The sequence below is a fragment of the Polistes canadensis genome, unplaced genomic scaffold, assembly GCF_001313835.1.
Source record: "Polistes canadensis isolate GaletaPanama2010 unplaced genomic scaffold, ASM131383v1 scaffold_103, whole genome shotgun sequence".
NCBI lineage: Eukaryota > Metazoa > Arthropoda > Insecta > Hymenoptera > Vespidae > Polistes > Polistes canadensis.
In genome coordinates, this window is record NW_014569650.1 from 400287 (window position 1) to 424161 (window position 23875).

Below are 23875 nucleotides of genomic sequence, written 5' to 3' on the forward strand. Positions count from 1 at the left end.
TTCGATTCTAAGGATCGATATCGTTAGATCTTTAATTCTTGATCACTAATAAAGTTTCTCATTATTTTATACATTTTTACATATTGGATTTTGACAAAGTAATGGAATAATAAATAACTGCGTTACAGGTCAATTATTTTCATTTAATAATTGATAGTTACTTTTAGAAATTTGTTGAACATTTAATATTACATTTTTAGATGGAAATAAGAAAAGTTGTAATCTTCTTACTCTAAGCCTAAGAGTTTCTTAGAACTCAGAGTAGTTTGGCGAATTTTCTCTCGATCTAGATCTCGATTTCGATTTCGATTTCGATTTCTCTTTTTGAAACGAGTTTTCATAAGCGTCTTGGGATTAATCTACATATTACCAAGCACTCCTAGGTCATTTACATACTCCAGACGAATATCCGAGGATACTGAAGCTCTCTTGTAACGTTGCAACTACGTGCCGATCATTCCACTCTCGATTCCGGAGACAGCTACATACTTCTATTCACGAATATATTAACATTACATTTATTCCAGTGATATTTCATAATTAATCCTATTTTTACGTGTTTTAGTTCAATTTAATGAAAAATTCAATGAAATAATAATTATCCAAATGTTATTCGAAAATTTATACGAAATATTTGATAGAGTTTAACAAACAAATGGTTGGATAATTTTTAAAAAGGAAACGAGATTAAGTGAAATGAAAACAAATGAAATTAAATAGGAAGATTTATAAAGCAAAACCAAAGGGAATTTTGACTCTGTCGAGTTCGTAGTAATTACACAAGCACGAGAAGCTTTTCGTCGACGACGTCAAATACGACGGACAAACTAAATGTACAAAAAACATAAGTAAGCTACGTCGATAGGAGAGAGAGAGAGAGAAAGACGAGAGAGTAATTTGCGTTGAAAAGAATCTTATTTTCCATTGAACTCGAATGAAAGAACGTTTCTCTCAAACGTAATCTTTCTTTCTCTCGCTTTATTTGCATAAGACACAAAAATGAAGATATTTATTTAATATTCAAACGAAAATTAATTACAAAAAATATCAGCCAATTCGATTACATAAAAAAAATATATAGAATTTCTTGCAAATTATCATTGTGTACATTATAAGCAATTGAATTTGGTTATCAATTAAACAGAAAAAAATCTTGATTTAAATTATCACATGGAAATAAATAATTTAGAAATCGTCGCGTCGCGTAAATAACTATAAATTATTTTTGGGGCGAATGTTAAGCTACAAACTTGTACTCGGATTTGCATTGAAAAGGAAAAAGAGGTTAAAAAGGGGTAAGGATGTAAAGTAGGAGAGGAAGGGCCACAGAATGGGGTAGGTATATATGACGATAAGGGATAGGAACAAAGATCGAGAGAAAACTTTTTAATACGCGACCTCGTGAATTTCCAGACACGAGTCTACGGGTTCCAGAGAATTCACTGAACCGTCGTCGGTTTTAATCGGGCAAACTTCTCTGCCGTGTCTCAGTAATTACGTACCACACACACACACACACACACACACACACACTCATAAAGTCTCGAGTCAGCTTTCTCTCTCTTTATTACGTTTATTCTCATTTCTACACACATACGTAACTATCTCGCTTCGTTGCGGCAGCTTATCGCGAAAACTTGCGGAAATAAAAATGTATTTTCTAATTCGTTTAGATTTGATTAGATAAATATTTTTATACGCAATTTGTATTTCATTGAATATAATTCAAAGGTGATTCGATAACCGTGCCAATTCTTCACCATCCATGCGAATCTTAAACGAATAGAAACTATGAAATTGTGTTTGTTCTGTCGAAGAATTGATTTGAATTCGATCAAAGTAGTTTTTCGGAAAGAAAAGTTAACTCGGAGAATATTAACGAGGTTCCACAGAAAGTCCGAGGAGCGGAGAAGAGAAGAGAAGAGAAGGGAAGGGGAACAGACAGGTAGGGGGTGTCCACCCTCAGTCGGTGCACTTTTATCGGTCGCATTTTCGCGGTGCAAACCGTGCTCGATACGCGGTCGCCGTGGTTGCCGAGTCGCATGAATGTTTCATGGATCGGAAGCCGGAACGATATTCGATATTACTTTCTGATAACGTCAATGTTCAACGATCCTACAAAATAATCTAAGAAGACACTGGAACTTTCTTTTATTATTAATATTTATTCATTTGTATTCATTAAAATGATCATTTTACCGGTGCGGTGACCGAGTATAACCTCCGCAGTGTTAATGGGTTCATTGAAATTCTAAAATACTTTCTGTAAAAAAAGTAATTAAAAAAGTTGTTCATATTCCAGGCAAGTATCAATATCATTAAAACCTAACTGAGTTTTCAGAGAACATTTTTGAAAGCTAAGGATTGTATAATAGCTTATCAGAGAGACTAGTTGAGTACCTTCCAGTGTGTGTATACTCACTTATAACTCAGGTTGGTAGCCAGCATTCTGGCGCCAGGTTGGCTGGAACCTGACGTACGATCAATCAACCTGCCCCTGTTTGCCCTGGCAGTGGTGGTGGTGGTGGTGTTAGTGGTAGTGCTGCCGCGGGATTTACTCGCTTCGAACCTGCTTGCCTGAGCTTCGAGAACTATACTCGATGTTTCCCTCTGTGTAAGTACACATATGTACGCGCGTATGTAGAAATGGTGCCAAGCAAATTGCCGGTCGGTCATCGACCGACGTTAGAAACGAACCTACGGAATAATAATAATCCTCCGTAGAGTAATTAGATGAATTATCAACGATAATCCTTTTGTGTGTATTACGAATGACGTGTCATAAAAACGGAAAAAATAACTTTACAAAAGTTCATCCCTTTTGTTACGTCTAGCCGTACTGATTGTAGGTGTGAACAAAGAAAAAGAAAATAGGAAAAGAAAAAAATAACCGGAGGAACCTTTCTTCGACGTAGTTTTACGCGTACCGGTTGCACCAACCTGTGTATACAGAAGTGTATATAGAAGAAAACTAAGCGAGATATGGTGTTATCGTTCCTCGACATCCTGCAATATCAACGTATATAGGTATACGTACCGGATCGATTCCATTTAGGTATACTCGTACTTTCTTCCGAAAGAAGGAAAGAAAAAGAAGGGTAAGAGGCGGGAGACCGAGAGACGTAAAAAGGTATAAGAGAAATACGGATTCTTCCTCTTAGAGGAAGGACTATGCTCCTCGTTCGCATGGAAATTGCCGGTAAGTTTCGCGGAAACGTCTTTCGTTTTAGCTCGTATCAGAGCCCCCGAACCATCCGATTCCCGTTTTCCTTTCAAACCGTCCTTCCTTTCGAAAGAAGAAAAAGCCTGGGATAACTAATCGAGCAGGATAGCGAAGGTTAACGCGTTTCAAAGAGGGTTTACGAGGATGCCCAATTTTATTTCCTTTCCTTTTCTTTTCTTTTCTTTTCTTTCCGAGATATCTTTCGAATCTTTCTTGCCAAATCGAATTCACCTTTTTAACATGCGGGAGAATATTTACACTTGGATAATTTTTTAACGCGCTTTTTCTCTATCAAGGAATTTTAACGAGTAACTTCCTGTAAAGTTGCAAGTATTATACCATGGAGATTTCAATTGAAACAATAGATTACTTTTTCATATTTGCATGCATCGAACAATATATAGTAATATTTGAATTTCATACAACAGCGAATAAATTCACGTAGATATACCAATTACAGAGTTACCTGGTAGACGCTTATGAATCTGTTTCAAGGGAATCATGAACGCGAACGTCACGATTTTCCGGTAGGTGATATCGAGTTTCGTTGGATTTTCGTGGAAAGCCGAGATTGGAGCCGGTAACGACCCGACGACGATGTTTACCCAGACACCAAAAGGGGTGAGAGAAAGGGTTACCGGAAACGATCCCGCATGTTCTCTGGAATACATACATATATGTATTATATACCGAGTGGACCAAAAGTTATTAGATGAAGTCCACAATTGACTTTGAAGAACTTCTTTCTTCTTCCACTTTTTAGGCTCACTTTTCTGTATCGTCAAAAAGTTGGGAGGTTTGGGATCATTGAATCGAACGCGCGTACGATTTACGCGAGATCTTTCGAGGATTCGGCCGAATATATTCGTACGTATACACTCGCTAATGCAAACACAGTCCATCGTAGTTATTGACCAGGGGAAACGCATTGCTAATATTTGTCTTCGACGCGATTCATCAGTGCTGGCCGATTCGAAACTCGTTTATGGAATTTCAGTTGGTCGCGCAACTCGGACGGAAGCTGCTTCGATTGTTGCATTTTTCGATATGCGTAGAGACAAATGAAAACTGCGGATTTATTATATTATAAGAAAAATGAAATAGACGTGTGTGCGTGTGTGTTTAAGGTGCCGGTGTTAGGGGTAGTGTCAAGGTCAGGAGGGTGGAGTTGAGATCATCGTGGCACCTATGTTGTGCGGTGAACTCTTGAACGGTGGCTTCGTCAGTGCCGGAGCATTGCCGGGCCTTCCTATTGGTCTGTTAGGGCTTTGGTTGCCTGGCTGTCTACGAGCTACCAGCCCTCGTCTCCAAACCTCCCCTTACCTACCCCTTCTTGCCGAGCTTTTGGCGACGGGTCAGTTGGATCTTCGCGATTGCCTCATGGATTTGGCCAAGAGAAATCTTCAGGCACGCGGCACCAATGGTGTTGCAGACCTCGACTTCGATCTTCATGCCGACGATGATATCGATGACAATGTCTTCCTCGGTGAGTCACCCTATTTTTATCTTTTTATCTTTTATCTTTCCTTAAAATACTTGTTTAACTCTTTAAGTACCATTATCATCGATCAACGGGACCGATCCTATCCAGAGCTTCAAACTCAACCCCTAACCTTTCCCATAAACTTCTAACAAATTCCATATCACGAACATTTCATTTCCCTACGATCGGTTAGAAGAATCGCGTGTTTTCGGGCTCTTTTCTACTCGCCAATCGTAATTCTTCAAACGCAAACTGTCCCTTTGAAAAAGAAATAAGCGAGGAATAGTCATTCCAGGATCGTAGCCGAGAACAGCCAATAAACTCCAATTTGTTTGGAATAATATTTACGACTTTTCGTTGGCATGGGCTCAGAAAATAAGTTGTGCTTGCCGAGGAATGGGTAGGAGAGACACGCTCGTAATAATATTCTTGTCATTAATGCTCGATATGGCTTCGTGAAAATACAGTTCTTGAGTTTTAAATGGGTTCGTTGAAAGTGTCGTGGCATCGACTGATAAATTCGCGTTTCTCTTATTATCTTTATCTCTGTCCTTCTCGTATGTGTGTGTGTGTGTGTGTGTGTGTACGATTTAATACAAGTCATTTCTCACTGGGTAGCCTAGCTGCGAGCCTGGCACCGAACTTCCATCTTTTCGAGACGCATCGTCGAGAATTTCTAACTCTTTTTTCCATTATCGACGATTGATGGTTACGATCGTTTAAAGTCTAGTACAGAGTTATGGTTCTACGCTCTAGGAAAATAACTACGACTTCTCTTTTTTTATTTTTCCTACATAGTCCACGTAATTTCGCGTTCAATGATGAATATTAAAAGTCACTATTTTTTGTTTTACCAAAAGAGTAGTAACCCTGCTGCTATTCATTTGAAGGGTAGATCATTTTTGTATAGAGAGAATTTTTTCAGAATAATCTCGATGATCTCGAATTTAGTTGTTTCCAGAGTGAAACGATACGAGCCAAAGAAAGATAAATAGGTTATCTTTATAAATCTTTCTTTATTGTTTTCTTCCTTTTTACAGAATAAATAAAAAACCTTTCATTCGTCGAATTGTAATTTATGTAAAGGACCGACCGTTCTCTTTTTATTCAGAGGGAAAGAACGTTCTATTCGTTTCGTTTCATTCGAGACGACAGACGAGAGAAATCGGACGAGGTTAGATCGAGTTCGCGACCTTAATTAGAATATCATTTCTCTTTAGAGATCTGATCGTTCAAAAGATATAAAGTATCGTAATAGAACTATTTTAACTAAATCATCGTCTAATGCAATTTCAAGTTTAATCAAATATCATTGTTTAATGCTGATCGCAAAATGATCTTATTGTTAGATTCGATAGTTTCGAAAGATTTTTCGTTGTCGTACGTATCGTTTTCCGTTATGTTAACATCGTGCCTTCGGCTAGACTATTCAAGTTTATCTCCTATGTTTGAATTATTTGTAGTAGACAAAATCTGACGATAACGTGACACGAGTAAGTCCATATTATAGATAACAATTTTCAAAACATTATCGTACATGTCCATGGGGATTAATTAAATTCAGTTCTTTCCGCGATTAGCATAAATCTTTCTTGTAGGTTGTTAGAGAAAGGTCTCTTTCGAATAAAATCTCAAACGAAAATATCTTTCTCCTATTTTGTTTTTCTATTTATTTTTTCCCCACACACAATCATATTCCCACGAGTAGAATATATAGATGTAGGAACTATAAATGCATTTATTTGTAGAGAGGAAGGTAAATGATGGAATAGAAGTAGTAGAAATCACGAAGGACACATTGTCTTTCACCCTCGAGCAGGCATAAACGTTCCAATCTGTCGCAGGTCCTCCTCTACAATCGACTAAAATATGGGAATACGTGGTGGTACGTGTGTCATTGGGGAGGCTGAAAAAGAAACTTAGGGATGCTGAGAGAGAGATAAAAAGCGTACAATGGCGAAGGGAATCCTAGAGGAGCGTTCTCATTGCAGACAGAGAGAGAGAGAGAGAGAGAGTGGATGAAGCAGGACGGAACTAACGAAACGGGAACAATGCCACCCGGTATTATTTTCTGTTTGCTGCGTCAGGCCAACCACCACCCACTCTACCCAGCCAGTATTCATCCTATCTCTTTTCCTTTCCTTTCTATCTTTCAGTACTCCCAGGCCTACGAGAACAGAACACTATACCGATCTTGTCAACACCCATTTTTTACATCATCGTCATTTTTTCTTTCAAACGAATCCCCTCTTTTACGATTAGAAATTTATTAGGATAATTGTATACGTTCATCAGTCAAAGTCGGAAAAAGAAGTTTCCATTTACTCTCGTCGAAATATCTTATTCTAGAAGAACGAAGAACTCGGGCGTGAAAACAAGGAATTAGCCGAGATACGAAAAGACCTGGAAAACGTCTTTCTTGTTTTCGAGCTTTGAAAAATAACAAAGAGAGTTCGAGATCTTTGGCTTTAAGCTTTTAAACTCGTTTAACTACTAGAAATGTATCCTTTCCTTTCCGTAAATTGAAAAGGGAGAAACTGAGAGAGAGATTAATGACGGAAAGAAACTTGGAAGGGTCATAATTTTTTTCATCTTTTTTTTTCTTTCTTTTTCTTCGAGAATAATTTGTACTTTGTAGGAAAAATATTTCAATAACTTTAATAAATGCAAAATGCTTTGCAATATTCGTTATTGTTTCCCTTACGATAAAGTTATGCGTTTTAATCGGTTTTATTCGAATACAATGGGGACCTATGCACACAAGGGAATTGACAAAATAATGGAAACAGTATGTTAGCATTATTTTGTCTTTTTATATATATATACACACATTGACAAGAGGAAGTCATCGGTCGACTTTAAAACGAGGACGAACATGCAAATTGCAACTCGTTTCACTACTCGCGCGATAACGCTCGCATACATATATATACATATACATAGGATAAAAAGAGTAAGAGAGATAGGAAATGGGAATCTGTGAGGTTCTAGGCGACGCAGAGACTCGTTTCGTGCCAGCTTCGCCACGGGGCTTTGGAAACGAGTGCAAAAGTCCTTTTGGGAGATCGAAATGCCTTATAAGGTTTCCTCTTCCAAACTCATGTCACGTGAATATCAAACGAGTCTTATGAACAGACCAAAAATACTCATCCAAGTTTCTTAGAGGTTACATTTTCAAAAGAAAACATAATTTGCATTTGGTTTTTTTTTGTTTTACATTTTTTCTTATTTTTCGATTTTCCTTCCAATCAAAATTTAGAATACTTGACACATTGACCGTAACATATGTATACCTACACGCGTACGTCACGTCCCATCGGTTTCTATGGTAACCCGAAAAGCTTTTAATTGGCAATTTGCTCTAATGAAGCCATGGACGGTTCCATTCTGGACGCTCGATTGTCTTGTTCGTCCATCAATTTGACGCTTTCCTTCCCCTTCCTTCCCCTTCATTTCTCTAACTTGTCTTCACAAAATTGTCGATCTTTGACATTAACGCAATAGCGGTACTCCAATTTTCAAGTTTAATCAAAAGTTCTTCGATTACAATGTACAATTTATAGAAAAAAATAGATATTTCAGCGAAAATGAAAATCTTGGCAACAATTGCCAAGAGAGTTTTCTGTTCAAGAAACATTTTTATAAACAGTTTCAAATAAAAACCTTAGAGCAACCATAAAATCGTTTCCCTGGAGATGACAAAAAATAGTGTGGGATGGGGGATGAATAAAAGAAGTATAAAACAAAAGAAAGAGAGCAAAAACCGTAACGCTTTTCCTCGTCCTTTTCATTGGCAAGAGCTCATGCAAGCTCGAGCTTCTCGTATGTAGGTTACGCAGATTAATGTTCTCTCGGTATGAACGATAACCTAGAAAAAGACAGAACATTCGAATTCGACTAACGTAAATGAAAGATACAGACACGGATTGATACAACCGAGATAGGATACTAAGATACCGATTAAATAATAAACAACAAAATATACAAATAATTAAGAAAGGATTGAGATTGAGAAAGAGGGTTGAAAAAATTGGACAATTGAGGAAGAATTCGAGGAGGAAAGGGAGAAAAAAAGGCTCCATCGATTCGATTGGTTTTCTTCCGATGAAGGAACGCATAAATATATCTCTGTGTGCATTGCGTAAACCATTTACAACTAGCTTACACGTCGGATCGCAAAATCGTAAAAAGAGGGGTTCAAATATGAAAATAAAAAGAAAAAAGAAAGGCCGCAACGGCGGAAGTCGTAATTTCAAAAAGAAGAGGAAAAAAAAGAAATTGAACCAACCCGAAGAGAGTCGGCGGATTTGTTTTTTCTTTATTTTTATTGTATGCATTTAACGATCCCAGGGTAAGGTAAACTGCAATCCCAGCAGCAACGAGAAAGAGTTGAGTGAGAGAGAGGGAGAGAGAGAGAGAGAGAAAGAGAAATAGGAAATATGTGAGACGTTAAGGATGTGGCACTTTTCAGTGATGAAAAAAAGTATGTCGCATTAATTAAAAGCCCAACGCCGACGCCGAACGCAATTACGACGGCTCTCTACTTTATGCTAGTCAGCGGAAGCCTATATGAGTTTTTATAAGACCAAAGTACATTTTCGTACTTGCTCGCTCCCCCCCCCCCTGCCCTCTCTCTCTTTATTTCTAACTCACGCTTATTCTAGTAAACGTGTCTTTACCCTCGAGAAATAACTAAAGTGCTCGTCTTGACACGAATATGTTGATTCCGGAGAGTCTTCGAGACTAAACGAGTGACTACCGTGTTTTTTTATTCTTCTCTCTTTACTTTTATTATTATTATTGTATTTGCAATCCCTCTCCGGACATTTTTCTTCAGGTAGAAGGGGGGAGAAGCGAGAATATTGATAAAATCAATGCAGAAGGATATACTACAAGCTCCGTTGAGATATGAAATCATTTTCGTTCTCATCATCCAATAGGATCGACGGATTATCGACGTTCGAGTTAAGACGAATCTAAACCAGATGTTATAGTTGCGAGATATGGTCTCTAGTTATGGTCCCTAACACCGACGTATACACCTCCTATGCCAATTTCCCCTTTCGAATTGAAATTCGATTAAGTTAGTTATCCCCCGTTTTCATCTCTATCCGTTTTCCTTTTCAATTTCTATTTGCGATTGACTGGGTGGACAAATGATTCATCATTTAATGGAAAAATGTCAAAGAAACATCGACGTGTTTTCTATAAAATCTAAAAAAGGGTGACGCGTTGAAGAAGTTCTTAACAATGAGGATTTACGATCGTGGGGCAGAAAATCTAGTACTCGACCCAGTCGACAACATTGTCCGTAACGTTATTCATCGCGAAGTGGACACCGGGATTCACTGGCACCGGATAACGACACGTAATGACCAACAAATCATTCCTCGAATATCATCGTGTGGCATTAGCGAAATATCTACCGCCTCCTGGATGTTTGCAACTGACAGCAATTTAACGAAAAATCTTCGATAAGGTTACACCGTTACCCGCGTATAACGTATGCTTGCAAGCGGGTATATGAAATACTGAAATTTTCGTTCATAAACGTTATCGAATTAATTGTTGAGTTTATACGAGAAGCGATTGGAATTTGATTATTATTATTATTCATTGATTTTTCCATTAATATTTTTATCAGAGGGGAGAACGAGCGAGTGACTGAGTGAGTGGGTGGGTGGGTCATTTCTACGCTAACGCGCGTCTATGGAAATATAAGTGTACGCGTTTTTATTGCGATTTTTTGTTTCCTATAGGAATATAAGTGTAAATGTTTTTATTGGGTTGTATGTATGGGAATGTATGTCCACATATTTGTATGGAAATGGAGAGAGAGTAACAGGGGTAGGGTTGTGGTGGTGGTGGTGGTGGTGAGGGATGTCGGCATCGCGAGGAGAGATAGAAAACGGAATACGAGAGAGTTTTTATGCGGGCTTTAAAAATGTATTCACCATGGACCACAATCGTTGGAAGTATTGCGTACTAAAGCCAGACGATATTGCCTTACAAAACGGGGAAAAAACTTTGTTGCACGGCCATAAGCGGAATATAAAGGTGATACATTAAAATTGACAAAAAGGAGAATAGTTCGTTTGAAATAAGAAGATTTACCGCGTGTTACGCTTAGTTACCTCTTTTTTATGGGATATAATTCAAGATTCGCGTCAATTAGAATATTGTATTTTTACGTCTCGTACGATTATTCGAATCTTCTTTATGTGTATTAAATCCATAGAAAAGAAAGAACGGTTATCTTTTCTCCCACTTTCCTCTGATCTAAAATCTCAAGAAAAATAGAGCTGGCAATATTAAAAAGAAAAAAAAAATAGGAAAAAAAAGAAAAACCTGCCAATTTTCATTACCTTGAATGATCTTAAACCGACGAGCCACCCCCAAAAGGAAACTACGTATATCTCAAAGAGTCACGTTCCAAGAGAATATTTCCTCCCCCTCCTCTTGCCACCCCAAACTCAAACCTTGATCATAGACTCTTCCAATATTTCGAAAAGCTTCAATGAAGAAGAGACAATGGCATCGTCTGCCTGCTGCTTTGTTCCTTTCACGATCAACGATCCACCCTTTTCCTTACATCAATCCACCCACCCTACTTCATGCAACCATAATCCACATGGAAGAATTCCAAGGATCGTCGAGTCTCAGTGTCTCTCTCGATGTCTTTAAATCATCCGAGAGAGGGTGAGAGAGAAAAAGAGAGCTCGTGCATTTTTTGGAAAAAAAAGAAAAGAAAAGAAAAAAACATAGCAACAGAACTAATAGTCCTATCACCAATACGCGGCTACATACATATACAGATACACTCACACCGATTGAAAACTGGATGAGAACCCCTGAGTCGTCGTGTGACGTCATACCCGACGCTATTGGTCGAATGGTCGGTCACGTGAACCTCTCTCTCCCCACTCTCTTGATCTACCAACTACAGCGCTAGCTTGGAAAAAACCACCCTTATTCTCCTCCAGCATTCTCCCAGGTAGAAAGAGATAAAATGAGAGATAGATGCCTCTTAGAAGAGTAAGGGAGAGGGACGGATAGATGGACGGATAGATGGACTCCTAGATCAGGGGGAGAGGAGATGGATGGACTCCTAGATCAGAACGAGAAAGAAAGAGATGGATAGATATGGTGGAAGAGAGAGAGTAAAGTGGGGCTGGGGTTGCTTGATTGGGGGTAGGTTGAGGTAGGGAAGGAGACTAGAGAGAGTAAAAGAGAGGTGGCAATATTGGTGGGGATGAACGCGAGTTCTCGGCAGTCACTGCGACGACCGCGGCGCCCTAACGTCTCGTCCTTCGAACATTTTCTCGTGTGTTTTTCTCTCTCTCTCTCTCTCTCTCTCTCGCTCGCTCTCGCTCTCATTCTCTCTCATTTTCTCTCTCTCCCTCTCTCTCCCTATCTCTCTCTCTCTCCTTCTCTCTCTCTCCAAGCGATAATATTATTCGAAAGCTATATACTGTTATCGGTTATTTTCAGAAATTACGAGCTAAGATTTGAAACCATTTTCAAAGGGGTTTTTTTTACTTTTCTCTCTCTCTTTTTTTTCTTTAATTATCCTTTTTAAAAAAGTGTATATCTATATTTATATATTTATATTTGTAAATTTATTATATTATTGTAGCTATTTCTCAGAGAACAGTTTTAATATTTCGATCGGTTTTTGAAGATTTTTTGTTGGGGAATAAAAGTTTCCAAGTTTCCTGTTTTTCTCGCATCTACGCGAAGAGTACGGAGAGATACGATTACGAGAGAGAATTGTATATATATATATGTGTGTGTGTGCGTATGTGTTTTTTCTTACATTTTCTTATCGCTTTTCTTTTTTCTTTTCTCAGGAATAGATATATATATATATATATACACATATATACAAATATACTAATATACGTTTGTGGGAGATCATTGACACGTGTGGCCATTTTGAATGGATTAATGACATGTATCGGAAGAGTTATTTGATTTTAATTATGGTAGACTCTCGCTCGCGTAATTAACGCGAGCTTTAGAGTGAAATCGTCAATCTCAATATTATATATATATATATATATTATTTGTTTCTTTTATTTTTTAACGAGATTATATCGTTAACATTATTTTCTTTCGATTATGTTATGTCTCGCGATTTTTAATGAACAAGAAAAAGAAAAAAGAAAAATTGATTAGCAAGGTTTGAATATATTGGCTTTTTTCGTGATATTTTTTGTTTGCTTTTGGGGGTGGTTTGTCTGGGAATCGTTCTATTTTGGTTGTATCGGTGGTGGTGGTGGTAGTGTCTTCGTGGACCGTCAAGGACAAATTTGTAGTCGTGAGAAATCGCCACGATGGTCCTTCACGGAGTTAATCGTAAGTTTATGCGAATTCCCCTTTCATCTTTTCATTGTATTCTCTTGTCGAAGTACGTTCGATGATGTAAGCGCGTGTGCATGTAAAATCGATATGACGATTTAAACTCATTGTAACCTAATTTCTGCATTCGGTTTTTTTTTTTGCTTTTTTTCGTTCCATATTATGTAACGCGTTGAAAATTTATCCGTAATATCATCGAACGTACTTTCCTCGGCCCTTCGTTCTGTCCCTACTTCGATTTACGAGTAGATTAAGTAAAAGATAGTTTAACCCTTCTTCGTTGACAATCCTTAAACTTAATTAGCTTGTAGTTTAACGAATTACATTTGAAATATAATGTACGAATTGTGGACATCCACATAAGAAATTTTATATCACTCTGTAGAATAAATGTACTGTATAAAATAGTATTGCGTCAATAGTATCAATAACGATGTCGCTGCCCACGTTCTATCCAATATTGTTACTCCTACGTATACTTGTATGCCGCATGAGGCAACAGTAATCATATTAATGTACCTTCTTTCCCATTTAACGAATAATTTTGAATTACCGCACATTAATTCACATAGTATTCTATTCATATCATATTTTTAACAATTTTAGTATTGCATGTTAATTGATTTTTAAACAAGACTAGTATAATACAATTTAATAGTAAACAAGATAGTAAAAGACTTTCGTGCAGGTGTTATGGAAATTTTGAAGAGTGTACAAAAGGGAGTACAGGATAGGAATTAAATTTTGGTGCAATATACCGTTAGTGAGAATGAGAGAGTTAGAGAGAGAACATTTCTCTCGTGGAAGCGTTAAAAATTGACGTGGTGCCATTTGTATACGGTTGGCTTGATGGCTCGACCTAACTGAAAGAGAGATAGAGATGGATAGATACATTGATAGATAGATAGAAATAGATAGAGAGAGAGAGAGAAAGGGAGGTAGAGGGTGGAAGGGAGGGTGGAAGGGAGAGTGGAAGGGTTTGGAAAATTCGATATAGATTGAAACGTCGAAAATTTATAGAGAGATAGAGAAAGATCGTCACTGTCACGTTGGATCTAGGGTGAACCTGACGGTTATTCGTTTCATTTCTCATCGTAAGTATCAGCTGGAATTATAGATCGCGATGACGCGTCGTTTATCGAATCTGTCGATCCCAGAACAGGAATTATGATCCCAGTGAAATAGATTTATCGATTACTATGATGAAGAACCCAACGTATATTTTTATACATATTTTTGCTATTCGTGACTGAAGTCAATGTAGCATACACATTTTTAGTAGTCATTTATTGAACTATACCGATGATTAATGCGATACATTTTCATGCGATATATTATAACTTGCATCTTGGAGAATCTTACAAGAGTGCATGTATCCATTAGGACAATCGAATGAAATCCAAAAATGAACGATAATTCTTTTGATCTTTTTTAGAAAAATTTCAGAGATAAATATTTCTTTCTCTCTCGTAAAATTGACGCAACCATTTACACGTATGTGCGCACATACATGCGTATACATAGATGTCTGCACGCATCTCTATAGAAGGATGGTTAGCATCGATGATCGGGCTGATGCATTAGCTAATTGTTGCATCGATATCGAAGTGGATTGACCAATTTGTTCCCCACTTTGGTATACATTCCTCGTAAATACTTGAACTATGACCGTTCATTCGATAAATCGTGATACGCGAATCTACGTATTTATCGAATCATGTTGCGCACAACAATGATAACATTATCGATACCATTTTATATTTTATCTATGAAACAAACTTTTTCAAAATATTAACGGAACAAAACAACAGTGTATTTAAAATCGTATTACGTGAATATTGGATTTTTTTTCTCTTTCTTTTTTTTTTTTAAGAGATAAAAGTACGAGGGAGTAGTTTCAACCGAAACAGGATCAGTTTAACGTGACGCGGTGTTAACAATAGGTTCACTCCGTATATGAATATTTCGTTACGAAATAATACGTTTTATAGGATGAAGTATTTTGCAACGAGAGTTGTATATTCATGAGAGAATGAGAGGAAGAGGAGGGAGAGAGTGAGAGAGATGGAAAATAGCAACAACAAATTGAACTATTTGTTTGATCCAACTTGGGTCGCGTATTCTCTGGAAAAGGCTGACAAAGAGGTGTCTACGAAAGTTTCCAAAAGTTATTCGCTATTCCATTCGTATATATGAAACGCAATTAAAGATCTTAAGTAAGTTTCGGCGTACTTAATTACCTTAAAGTTAGCATGCCCGGACCTTTTTAACTGGCACCGCTGTCTTCCCTCGGAATTCAAGGGAACGCGTTTCTTAAATTAGAAAAGAGAAACATTTGGTAATCGATTTTAGTTTTCGTTGCGGAACGTTAACCAGCACATTGTCAAGTTGTTACCCGTGTTTGAACGATTTTCCCCGACCTTCTTATCTTTTTATTGGCATGTCAGAGTCTTGACTTTAGAATTGTCTTCTACATTTCTAAACTTGGACGTAAATCGTACCCTCAGTCAACCCTTCCTTCGTTTCTCCTTCTCTTTCTCTTGTATCTAAAATACGAATAGGAGGCACACATGTATCGGATACGTTGCATCGGCTTTGTGTGCGTATATTGCTCGGCACGTTTCTCCAAAACGCATGCAACTCGCATCCCGTAAGGCGAGACGAACGAGATACTTGGGGTGCATTCGTGATGAGTTCCCACTATCTTCGATTCATCCCCTTTCCTTCCCTCATCCCACACTCCCCACTTCATTGCTTTCCTTTTATATATTTTTCTCTAACGTATTTCTTCTTCTCTTTTTTTTTTATCATTTATGAATAAATGAACAATTGATTAGGTTTACGCGTGCATATCGAACATTTATATATTTATACAACATAGATATAAATATGTCATATTGAATCGTATTGTTTGATGATAGTTAGAAATAATTAGAAAAATATCGCTCGATATTATACTATATCTTTTTCATTTCTCAAAGTCGTAAAGAATAAGAAGAAATAAAAAATAAATAGACGAGGTTGTACCATCTTTCGGGATGAAATCGCTGAGTTTCGTTTCTCTTGGTATTCCGGGGGTATATTTCGTGCACCAGGTGTTACGATACAAAACGGTTAAAACAATTTGCCATAAATTTTCTCTGGATAAAGCTACCATAAAAAGGTAACAGAGAAAGATAGAGAACGGAGAATAAGAAATATACAAAAATACAATATGTGTTTCCTTTCAAGATGTTTCCTACATAGATAAACATACGTAAGTTGTATTACAAGCTTCCAATTTCTATTTCTATGCACGGGAAGTTAGAAACAGTCATTTTTAGATGGAGTCTTTAGGGCAAATTCATTTTCTGGATAGCAAAGGTCGAGGTGTATATACCAAATATACAGCGTAATCCCTTCATCAAGAGAGTTAATCAGATCTTGGTGTAAGGGTATCTATACTCTAAAAGCGATACATGCAATAAAGAGAGAGAGTGGGTGTGTGTGATAGAGATTCTACAAGGATAGAGATATACATATACGTATATAGTATATACTACAGTAAATCGTTCGTGCAGGTATTACGAGTACGTTCACGCGTGCCTGTTTGAACTGGAGAGGCGAAGAGCAAATACGTGTATCCATTTGACGTGTTAAGCTTTTAGCTCTTTGTATGTTGCATTTCTCTCTCTCCCTCTCCCTCCCTTTCCCTTTTCCCTCTCTCGTTTCCTCCCACGCTCATCGTCTGCAATCAGGGACCCGTGCATGTGTCCCAACTCAATTATTCTGAAAACGAGAAAGAGACAGAATCGGAGAGCGAAGGAGGAAGGGAGGTAGGTAGGGAGGTAGGTAGGGAGGTAGGTAGGGAGGTAGGTAGGGAGGTAGGTAGGGAGGTAGGGAAAGAGATGGATAGTGACGAATAGGTCAATGATCCCTGTTGGAAAAGTGGGCCGGTTATTTCATTTGCATCGGGAACTCTGTGCCAAGTAAAACTGTACTTCACTCGCTAATGGATACTTTGTAGTAGTGTACCGTTAGCAAAAGGGATACCAAGCTAGAGGAGAATATCGTTGACAAATTTTTTATGGGACGTGTCAATTTGTAATACCCGTATCGAATTAATCGCGTAGTTTTTCGAAATTTTTCCTTCTCCGGCCATTAGATTATTTATTTGAATTGTTTTTCTCGCGTGAACGATGCATAAAAATTTAAGCTGAATCGCCAATTTGGACTATCTGATTTGATTCTAAGGAATAAGAAAAAAAAATACAAGAAAAAGGAACAAAAGGACTAATACGGAGAGACGAAAAGAAGCCTATTAATATTCGAGAGTCAACATCGTGACCCTTCAAAGTTATAGCTCTTACTCGCATGAGAGTTTCTAGAGGATGCTTCCATTTTCCTATCCTAATCCCTCAAAATTCTAGCAGAGAAGCTCGAGCTCGGCAGAGGGCTCGGTAAAGGACTCGAAAGGGTCCCAAAACCCTTAGACACGTGTACTACGAGGTTGTATTCGTTGAACGAACAGTAGATCACCCTCTAGTTCATGCTACCAACCACGTAATCGTCTTCCAGCTTGCATCCTACGAGTAATCCTCTCGACGACAGGACTATCTCTGTTTTCTCTCGTCCTTCTCCTACAACGTTTATGTGTATGATATATATATAAGTTTTGGATCAGTATGTCCAACGTATCCACTTCTCAACCTATTTCTTTCAACTCGGAAAACGCGTCCAGTTTTATACATCTCATTTAAAAATAACATTTTATTTTCTAAAGAAAATGATTAAACGTATCTACATAAATTAGCATAATCTTTGGAATTGCCAATTTTGGGAATTTATCTGAGCGTTAGATCGGGCTGATTTACTTTCCAAGATAAATCGTGTATGTCATTGAAGAATATTCAGACTGGCTCGTTTTCTAATTGCAATTTCCATCTAGAGAGTCAAATGAACAGAGAGAGAGAGAGAGAGAGAGAGAGAGAGAGAGAGAAAGGGAGAGATAGGGATGACTAGCCCTCCGGCTAGAGTTTTCCCGTGGGCATCTCCAAAATATCAGAGAGCCAGTCCTGACGTTAATTTTGCACCAGACCGCCATTGTTTGTCCTATCTTTGCGCACTGTTGAAGAAAACAAGGGTATGGCATTAACAGTGGTCATCCACGTCGAAGTAGTTAAGCATCTACAATGTTGAGAGTGTATGGTATTTCTAAGTTGCCCCAAGGGCTCCAGTCTTCCATTAAGGCCTGATGCTTCCTGCTGAACCTTGTCATCAGCGATTCCAAATATTGCATCTTTGCCTCTTAGTCTCTGAAGATTAATATTATCGTCCTGGACATCTAATAGCATCTGCAAATGCTTGACTCGTTAAGTTACACTTTGGTATACCCTAGATGAAATAAAATAGATGTTATCCGATCCCATAAAAAATCGATGCGTCGATCCAAAGTCGAATAGTCAGGATCGGTGGACGATTAGGTGCTCGTTCGTAGACGAACTCCTGCGGATTAAGAGGGTAGGTATCGTTGGTAACAAGATTAGCCGAGAGGAGGAGGAGGAGAGCTTGGTGCACTAGGGACGAATGTTGCTGCTAGGGTGGAACACTACCGATCTGCTCTAGTTGAAGCCCTAGGTGCTTCATAGGTGTGTAAGAGAAAGAGAGAGAAAAACTGATCTCGTTACCAACGAAAAAACATACGAGAAAATCCCTGAGACTTCAGAGCTACGGGGGAGACCCAAAGCCTTCCACTTCATCCTACGGATAAAACTCTTACTGCAGAGCTAGAGAGAAATAGATAGATAGATGGACACCTACGACGGAAAGATAGATAGACAGAGAGAGAGAGAAGAGAATAGAATCTCTGGAAACGTTTGCGGGTCCACTACGAGACTCTTTTTCGAACTTCTTCGTCTCGATTAGCACCACTGGTGTCCGTTCCTTAAGGATTTATGGAACCGTTAGATCTGGAAGAGATTCGAATTTATATGGAAGTACGTTCTCTCTTTCATTATTGTTATTATGTTTTTTATATATTGCAATTATTATTGTGGTAACGCGTTAATTAAATTTTCCTTTCATTTCTAATGCAATTTGTAACGAATATGCGTATTTATATATAATTATTTGTCGAAAATATATATATATATATATATTGAAAGTTTGTGCTTTGAAGTTCCAACGACAAAGAGAATTCGTTTTCTCTATAGGTAATGTCGAAGTGTGAAAACGAGTTAAGAGAATTTCATTCGCCTTTCGTAGAAAGTAGAAAGGCGAGAGTAATTTCGAGAAAGTTTCGAGATACGATTCGGCCTCGAAGGAAAGATGATAAAACAAAGGCAATTACGTTGCTCGTCGTTAGACGTGTAACTAATTAAAACAGACGGGGAGAGATCCTTTTCCTACCTACGTCATTGTTGTTTTAATTAATTATTACATTGTTGTTTTAATAATTATCGCTCGAATGACACATTTGGTTATATATTTTTTTGGGGGAAAAGTTGGGTGCCGCATAAATATATATATATAGTTATCGTTATCCAGTCGACACAGGAAACGTTTCTAAAAAGTTTTCATACGTTGGTGGTAAAGCTTTCTCGAACAACAAGCGGGTCTAATAATTTCCGAGATTTTTTTTTTGAAAGACTCGCCAGAGTTTTCCCTACGCTTTTTCTCCTCCTCCGAGGACGAGGACGAAGACGACGAGCGATAAAGTTTCTTTTTCTCTCTCGAAGGGAAAAGAATTTTTGAAGCAGAGCGCGAGCACACTTTGTCTGGCCCTGTTTCCCAAGTGTTCTCGTAACTTCGTGCTCCGCGACTGGTAAAATGCTTTTTCTCTTCCCGTCTCTCTTCCACCCCGTTTACGTTTCCTCCTTCCAACAGAGAAAAAACTTTTCACGCCACCCGCCAAATTTTTCTTCCCTTCGGTTTCCGTGTTTTTTCTCACTCGTTCTTACCGTATTATACCGTGTATGCGAGCGTTTCACTGTTCGATCCAAGAACTTTAACGACACGAGGAATCTTTTATTTGCGAACGAAGAAAACTCCTTGGTTTTGCCTTAACATTTTCATTTTATTTCCCTTGGAAATCCAATTCTTTCCTAACGATGCCACACGTTATTTCTTTTTTTTTCTTTCCTATATCTTGATATTAGATTTTTCTTACAATAATAATGACGTATAGAGAGGCCAAGTAAATACTTTGCAGGAAAAGCTTTGATATTATTCATACGTGTACACACAACTATACGTATATATTGTTCGCTAAGACTTTTATCTTTAGCATTAACGAAGCTCCATACAAACTTTGAATATATTTACCAGGAACGTTAACTCCACCTTCCCTCCCTCCTTCCGATCCCTTCTTCTCACGTTTCTCCTCACATTCGGCGACTAGAAGTGTAAATATACTCTGGAATTTATGAATGTAAGCGAAAGTGCTTTCGCGTCTCTCGCGCTTCTCTCTCTCTCTCTCTCTCTCTCTCCTTTCCACCCCTCTTTTTATGTCTCATAACCTCCCATAATTATGATAGCGGCTTAAGTACGGTATAAAGGCAGACGTAGCAGCAAACTTGAGAGACCGACGTTCAAAGAGAAACGGACAAAGAGAGCTTTGTATTTGGCCAGCTGATTAATTTACCGTCATAATATTTTTCATTTCTCATCGATCTAGTCTTTTTCTTTGACTTCTTTTTTTTTTAACAAGTTTCATGAATCGAAACGGTGGTAATGGTCGGAAGGAATGAAGGGAACTCAACTAGTCGAGGAACAAATTGGCCAGCTTTGAAAATCATTCTAAATGATCAATTTAATAAGATTATTCTTATCGAAAATGATAGCTCTCACGAAATAATACGTTATCGCGGTTGGAATGAGTCAAGTATCCACTCGACCGAGAATATATCGTATGAATAATTCAATGAAAGATACGATAACCAAGTGTCGCGTGCTAATTTACCTTCCAGTTGCTCCGATAATAATTTATTCTCTTAATTAGTATATACGCTTATGGGGTTCGACAAAATGCCCCCGCAAATTTATGGAACTTTTCAATTCTTAACCGTACCTAATTATTTTTTTCTTTTTTTGTTTTTATTACTTATCTTAATCAAAATCTTTCACACTTGTTTCTTTTCTAAACTTATAATACTAAATTTGTATACATATGCTTGAAACACCGTGATTTGTTTGGGATACCCTGTGTGTATATAAAATATAATTAGAAAGATTGGAAGAAGATGGAAACGAACCGTTCTGTGTGTGTGTCTGTGTGTGTGAATTAGACCTTGATTAAGAAACAAATAATTCATCCCCAATCTTTGGACAATTCGTTTTCATTATTTCGTCCCTTTGAGATAATCCAGTATCTTGGATCGAAGAGGATGGAATGATTAGATGCCAGAAGAAAAGAAAAGCAAAGGAAAAAAAGGAGGGCAGGAGGGGCAGGGGGAGGGGTAGGGGGAGGAAGCAGGCATAACGGGAAAAGAGCACTTCTCTTTAATGATCGGAAGAGACCCGTCCATTAAAATCTTGCTTACTCACACCGAGTACTCCGCCATTGTCCTAATTAGTCACGAGTTTCTCGAGAGACCCTTAGTCCTTTTACTTTTTTAATCTCTTTTGTACGTTATTATTCTACCAAAAAGAAAAAGATGGACAAATACAGACAGACGGAAGGAAGAAGAAGAAGAAGAAGAAGAGATGATTTTCCTATTATTGAGCTATTTCGTCTGTTTATCATCATTATCACACAGATATATTTTTCTAAACAGATAAGAATAATTCTAAAAAGAGAGAGGAAGAGAACGGCTGATTTGCGAAGGCAGATCTTCGTTGAGTTTTAGTTAAAATAATCGTTCAAGTATGAAATGGCAATTTTCTCTTCCAATTTTCTTGCCTTGTAATCCAAGTTGGCAGATGGGAGCGAGGAGGAGGAGGAGGGCATCAGGGGTGGGACGCGGAATGAGAAGGTTGTTTCGAATTAGCCAAGAATCCAACGTAATAACGTTACAACCCCCCTTCCTCCGTCTCACCCTTCTCTGTCTTCCCTTTTCTTGTCTCTCGTTCCTTTTTCACCTACCTACCACCACCCGTCCCATTCTTCGAGTTAACTATAAATTTGCGGGACGTCCCAGAAGACTACGCGAATGCGTATATATTTCGCGTGTTCTTCACTTTTTAATCAAGATCAAATTCATCGGTCTCTCTGCGCATACCTTTCCTATGTACCACCTACCTTCCTTATCTCAGCATACCGTTGAATAATTATTTATAAAACGCTTGGAACTTAGTTGCCACCGGGCTGCGTATCGTTAACATTATTTTTCAATTGCATTACATCTATGCATGCATGTATGCATGCATGAAAAATGTTTCCACGTAACCGTTGAAATATCGGACCGTTAAAATCTCATTAATTCATAGTAATTTATTACACATTTATGGCACGTAGTAATTCGTTACTCCTGTAGCTATGTTTTCGTTTCTTTTGTTTCTCCTGCCGCCGCACGATTACCTATCAGGAATGAATAATAATTAATTATGCGAGTTGTAATACCTATAAGTATGCAAGAGTGTGTTACTCGAGTTTTTTCTTATCGTTGGAAATTTTATTTATGGCAACTGCGTCGCTGCGACTAATATTTCTTTTTATCCTCTACCCAACCCGATCCGATCGATCGGAATTTGTTTACGTAAAATTCATCCTCATAAATATTTTCTCGAATAAACAGAATATCAATAAAGTAATAATACCAAAAACATATAGATATACGTGTAAAAATATGTATCTATAAAAAAGCTCAATAAAAAGATTCCAAAGGATAAATTTATATGGGACACCAGAAACTCGTATTAAATACAAGCAAGCGTTTCCTACAATCACTCTTTCCCTCTCTGACAATTTCTATGGTCTAAACTCTATGGGGAAACTCTATAATATAGAAAAGAGAGTGCAGTTACAAACCGTGGACTCGAAAGCCAAGGCCGTTGTATATATGCACGTTGATTAACCCCTTTGTAATTCCACCCTCGTAGTTACGTTGACGCCACAGCATTCCGCATCCCCTCTTGCAGAGGCTACGGGGGTACTCTCTCTCTACTCTATTCAGTTTTTTTTACCCTTTGCACGGATACAACACCCCCTTCGACACCAAGCACTTTTTTTCACTCTCTTTCTCTTTTTCTCTTCTTGACCACGTTAACCGCAAATCCTGTTTTTACTTCTCCCCCACGTGTTACTCGATTAATACGTCATATACTACCCCCTTTGCCAACCCCTTTATTTTTACGCACAAAAGGAATTTCAAATTTACTTTTTGTTTTATCTCGGACAAAGAATTTTAGAGCTGAAAGAAGTTAATCTTGGTCGTTTCGGTGCTGGTATCTAGAATTTTATGCTTAAACTTAACTTCTTTATATTTCTTGCCCGTTTTTCCTTTTGTTTGTATTTTATTCTTTATTTAATAAAGAGTAATATTCGATGAATGAATTCCTTGTCTTTTCTTTCTAACACCACGTATTCTTATAGCGAATAACCGCAACATTGGAATTAATTAACAAAGATCCTTTCTTTGAACCATTTGAAAAGGGCGATTAAGCGAGTATTATTCTATTAAAAAGGCCGAGAATACCTCTCGGCTTTCATTTATTTATTTATTCTTTTAGAAGAGCAGATAAATATTGTAGGGAATAATGATAGAACGAAATAGAAAAGCGATGTTCTAGCAGCTCATTACCGGTGTTTGTCTATGTGTTAGTAAGTTTATTCCAGGAAGTAATGCAATAAAAAGGAAAATTGATAATGATCGCATTTAATGGGTTTCGCC

At 37.8% G+C, this 23875-nt stretch overlaps 1 protein-coding gene across 7 annotated transcripts in view; it reads left to right on the forward strand.

Moving 5' to 3' along the window:
* Positions 1 to 23875, forward strand: part of LOC106787499 (protein Fe65 homolog) — a 70447-nt gene that overhangs the window by 15401 nt on the left and 31171 nt on the right. For 3 of the 7 annotated variants that reach the window (XM_014749881.1, XM_014749885.1, XM_014749883.1), the window contains exon 3: positions 4351 to 4709. The exons of 1 other annotated variant lie outside the window; for it this stretch is intronic. In XM_014749881.1, the coding sequence (XP_014605367.1) occupies positions 4412 to 4709 (298 nt within the window). In that variant the 5' untranslated portion in view covers positions 4351 to 4411. Of the gene's footprint in view, positions 1 to 4327; positions 4710 to 12371; positions 12505 to 12796; positions 13065 to 23875 lie in introns of those variants that run through there. 3 more of the 7 variants (XM_014749888.1, XM_014749882.1, XM_014749887.1) reach the window with 3 other exon arrangements.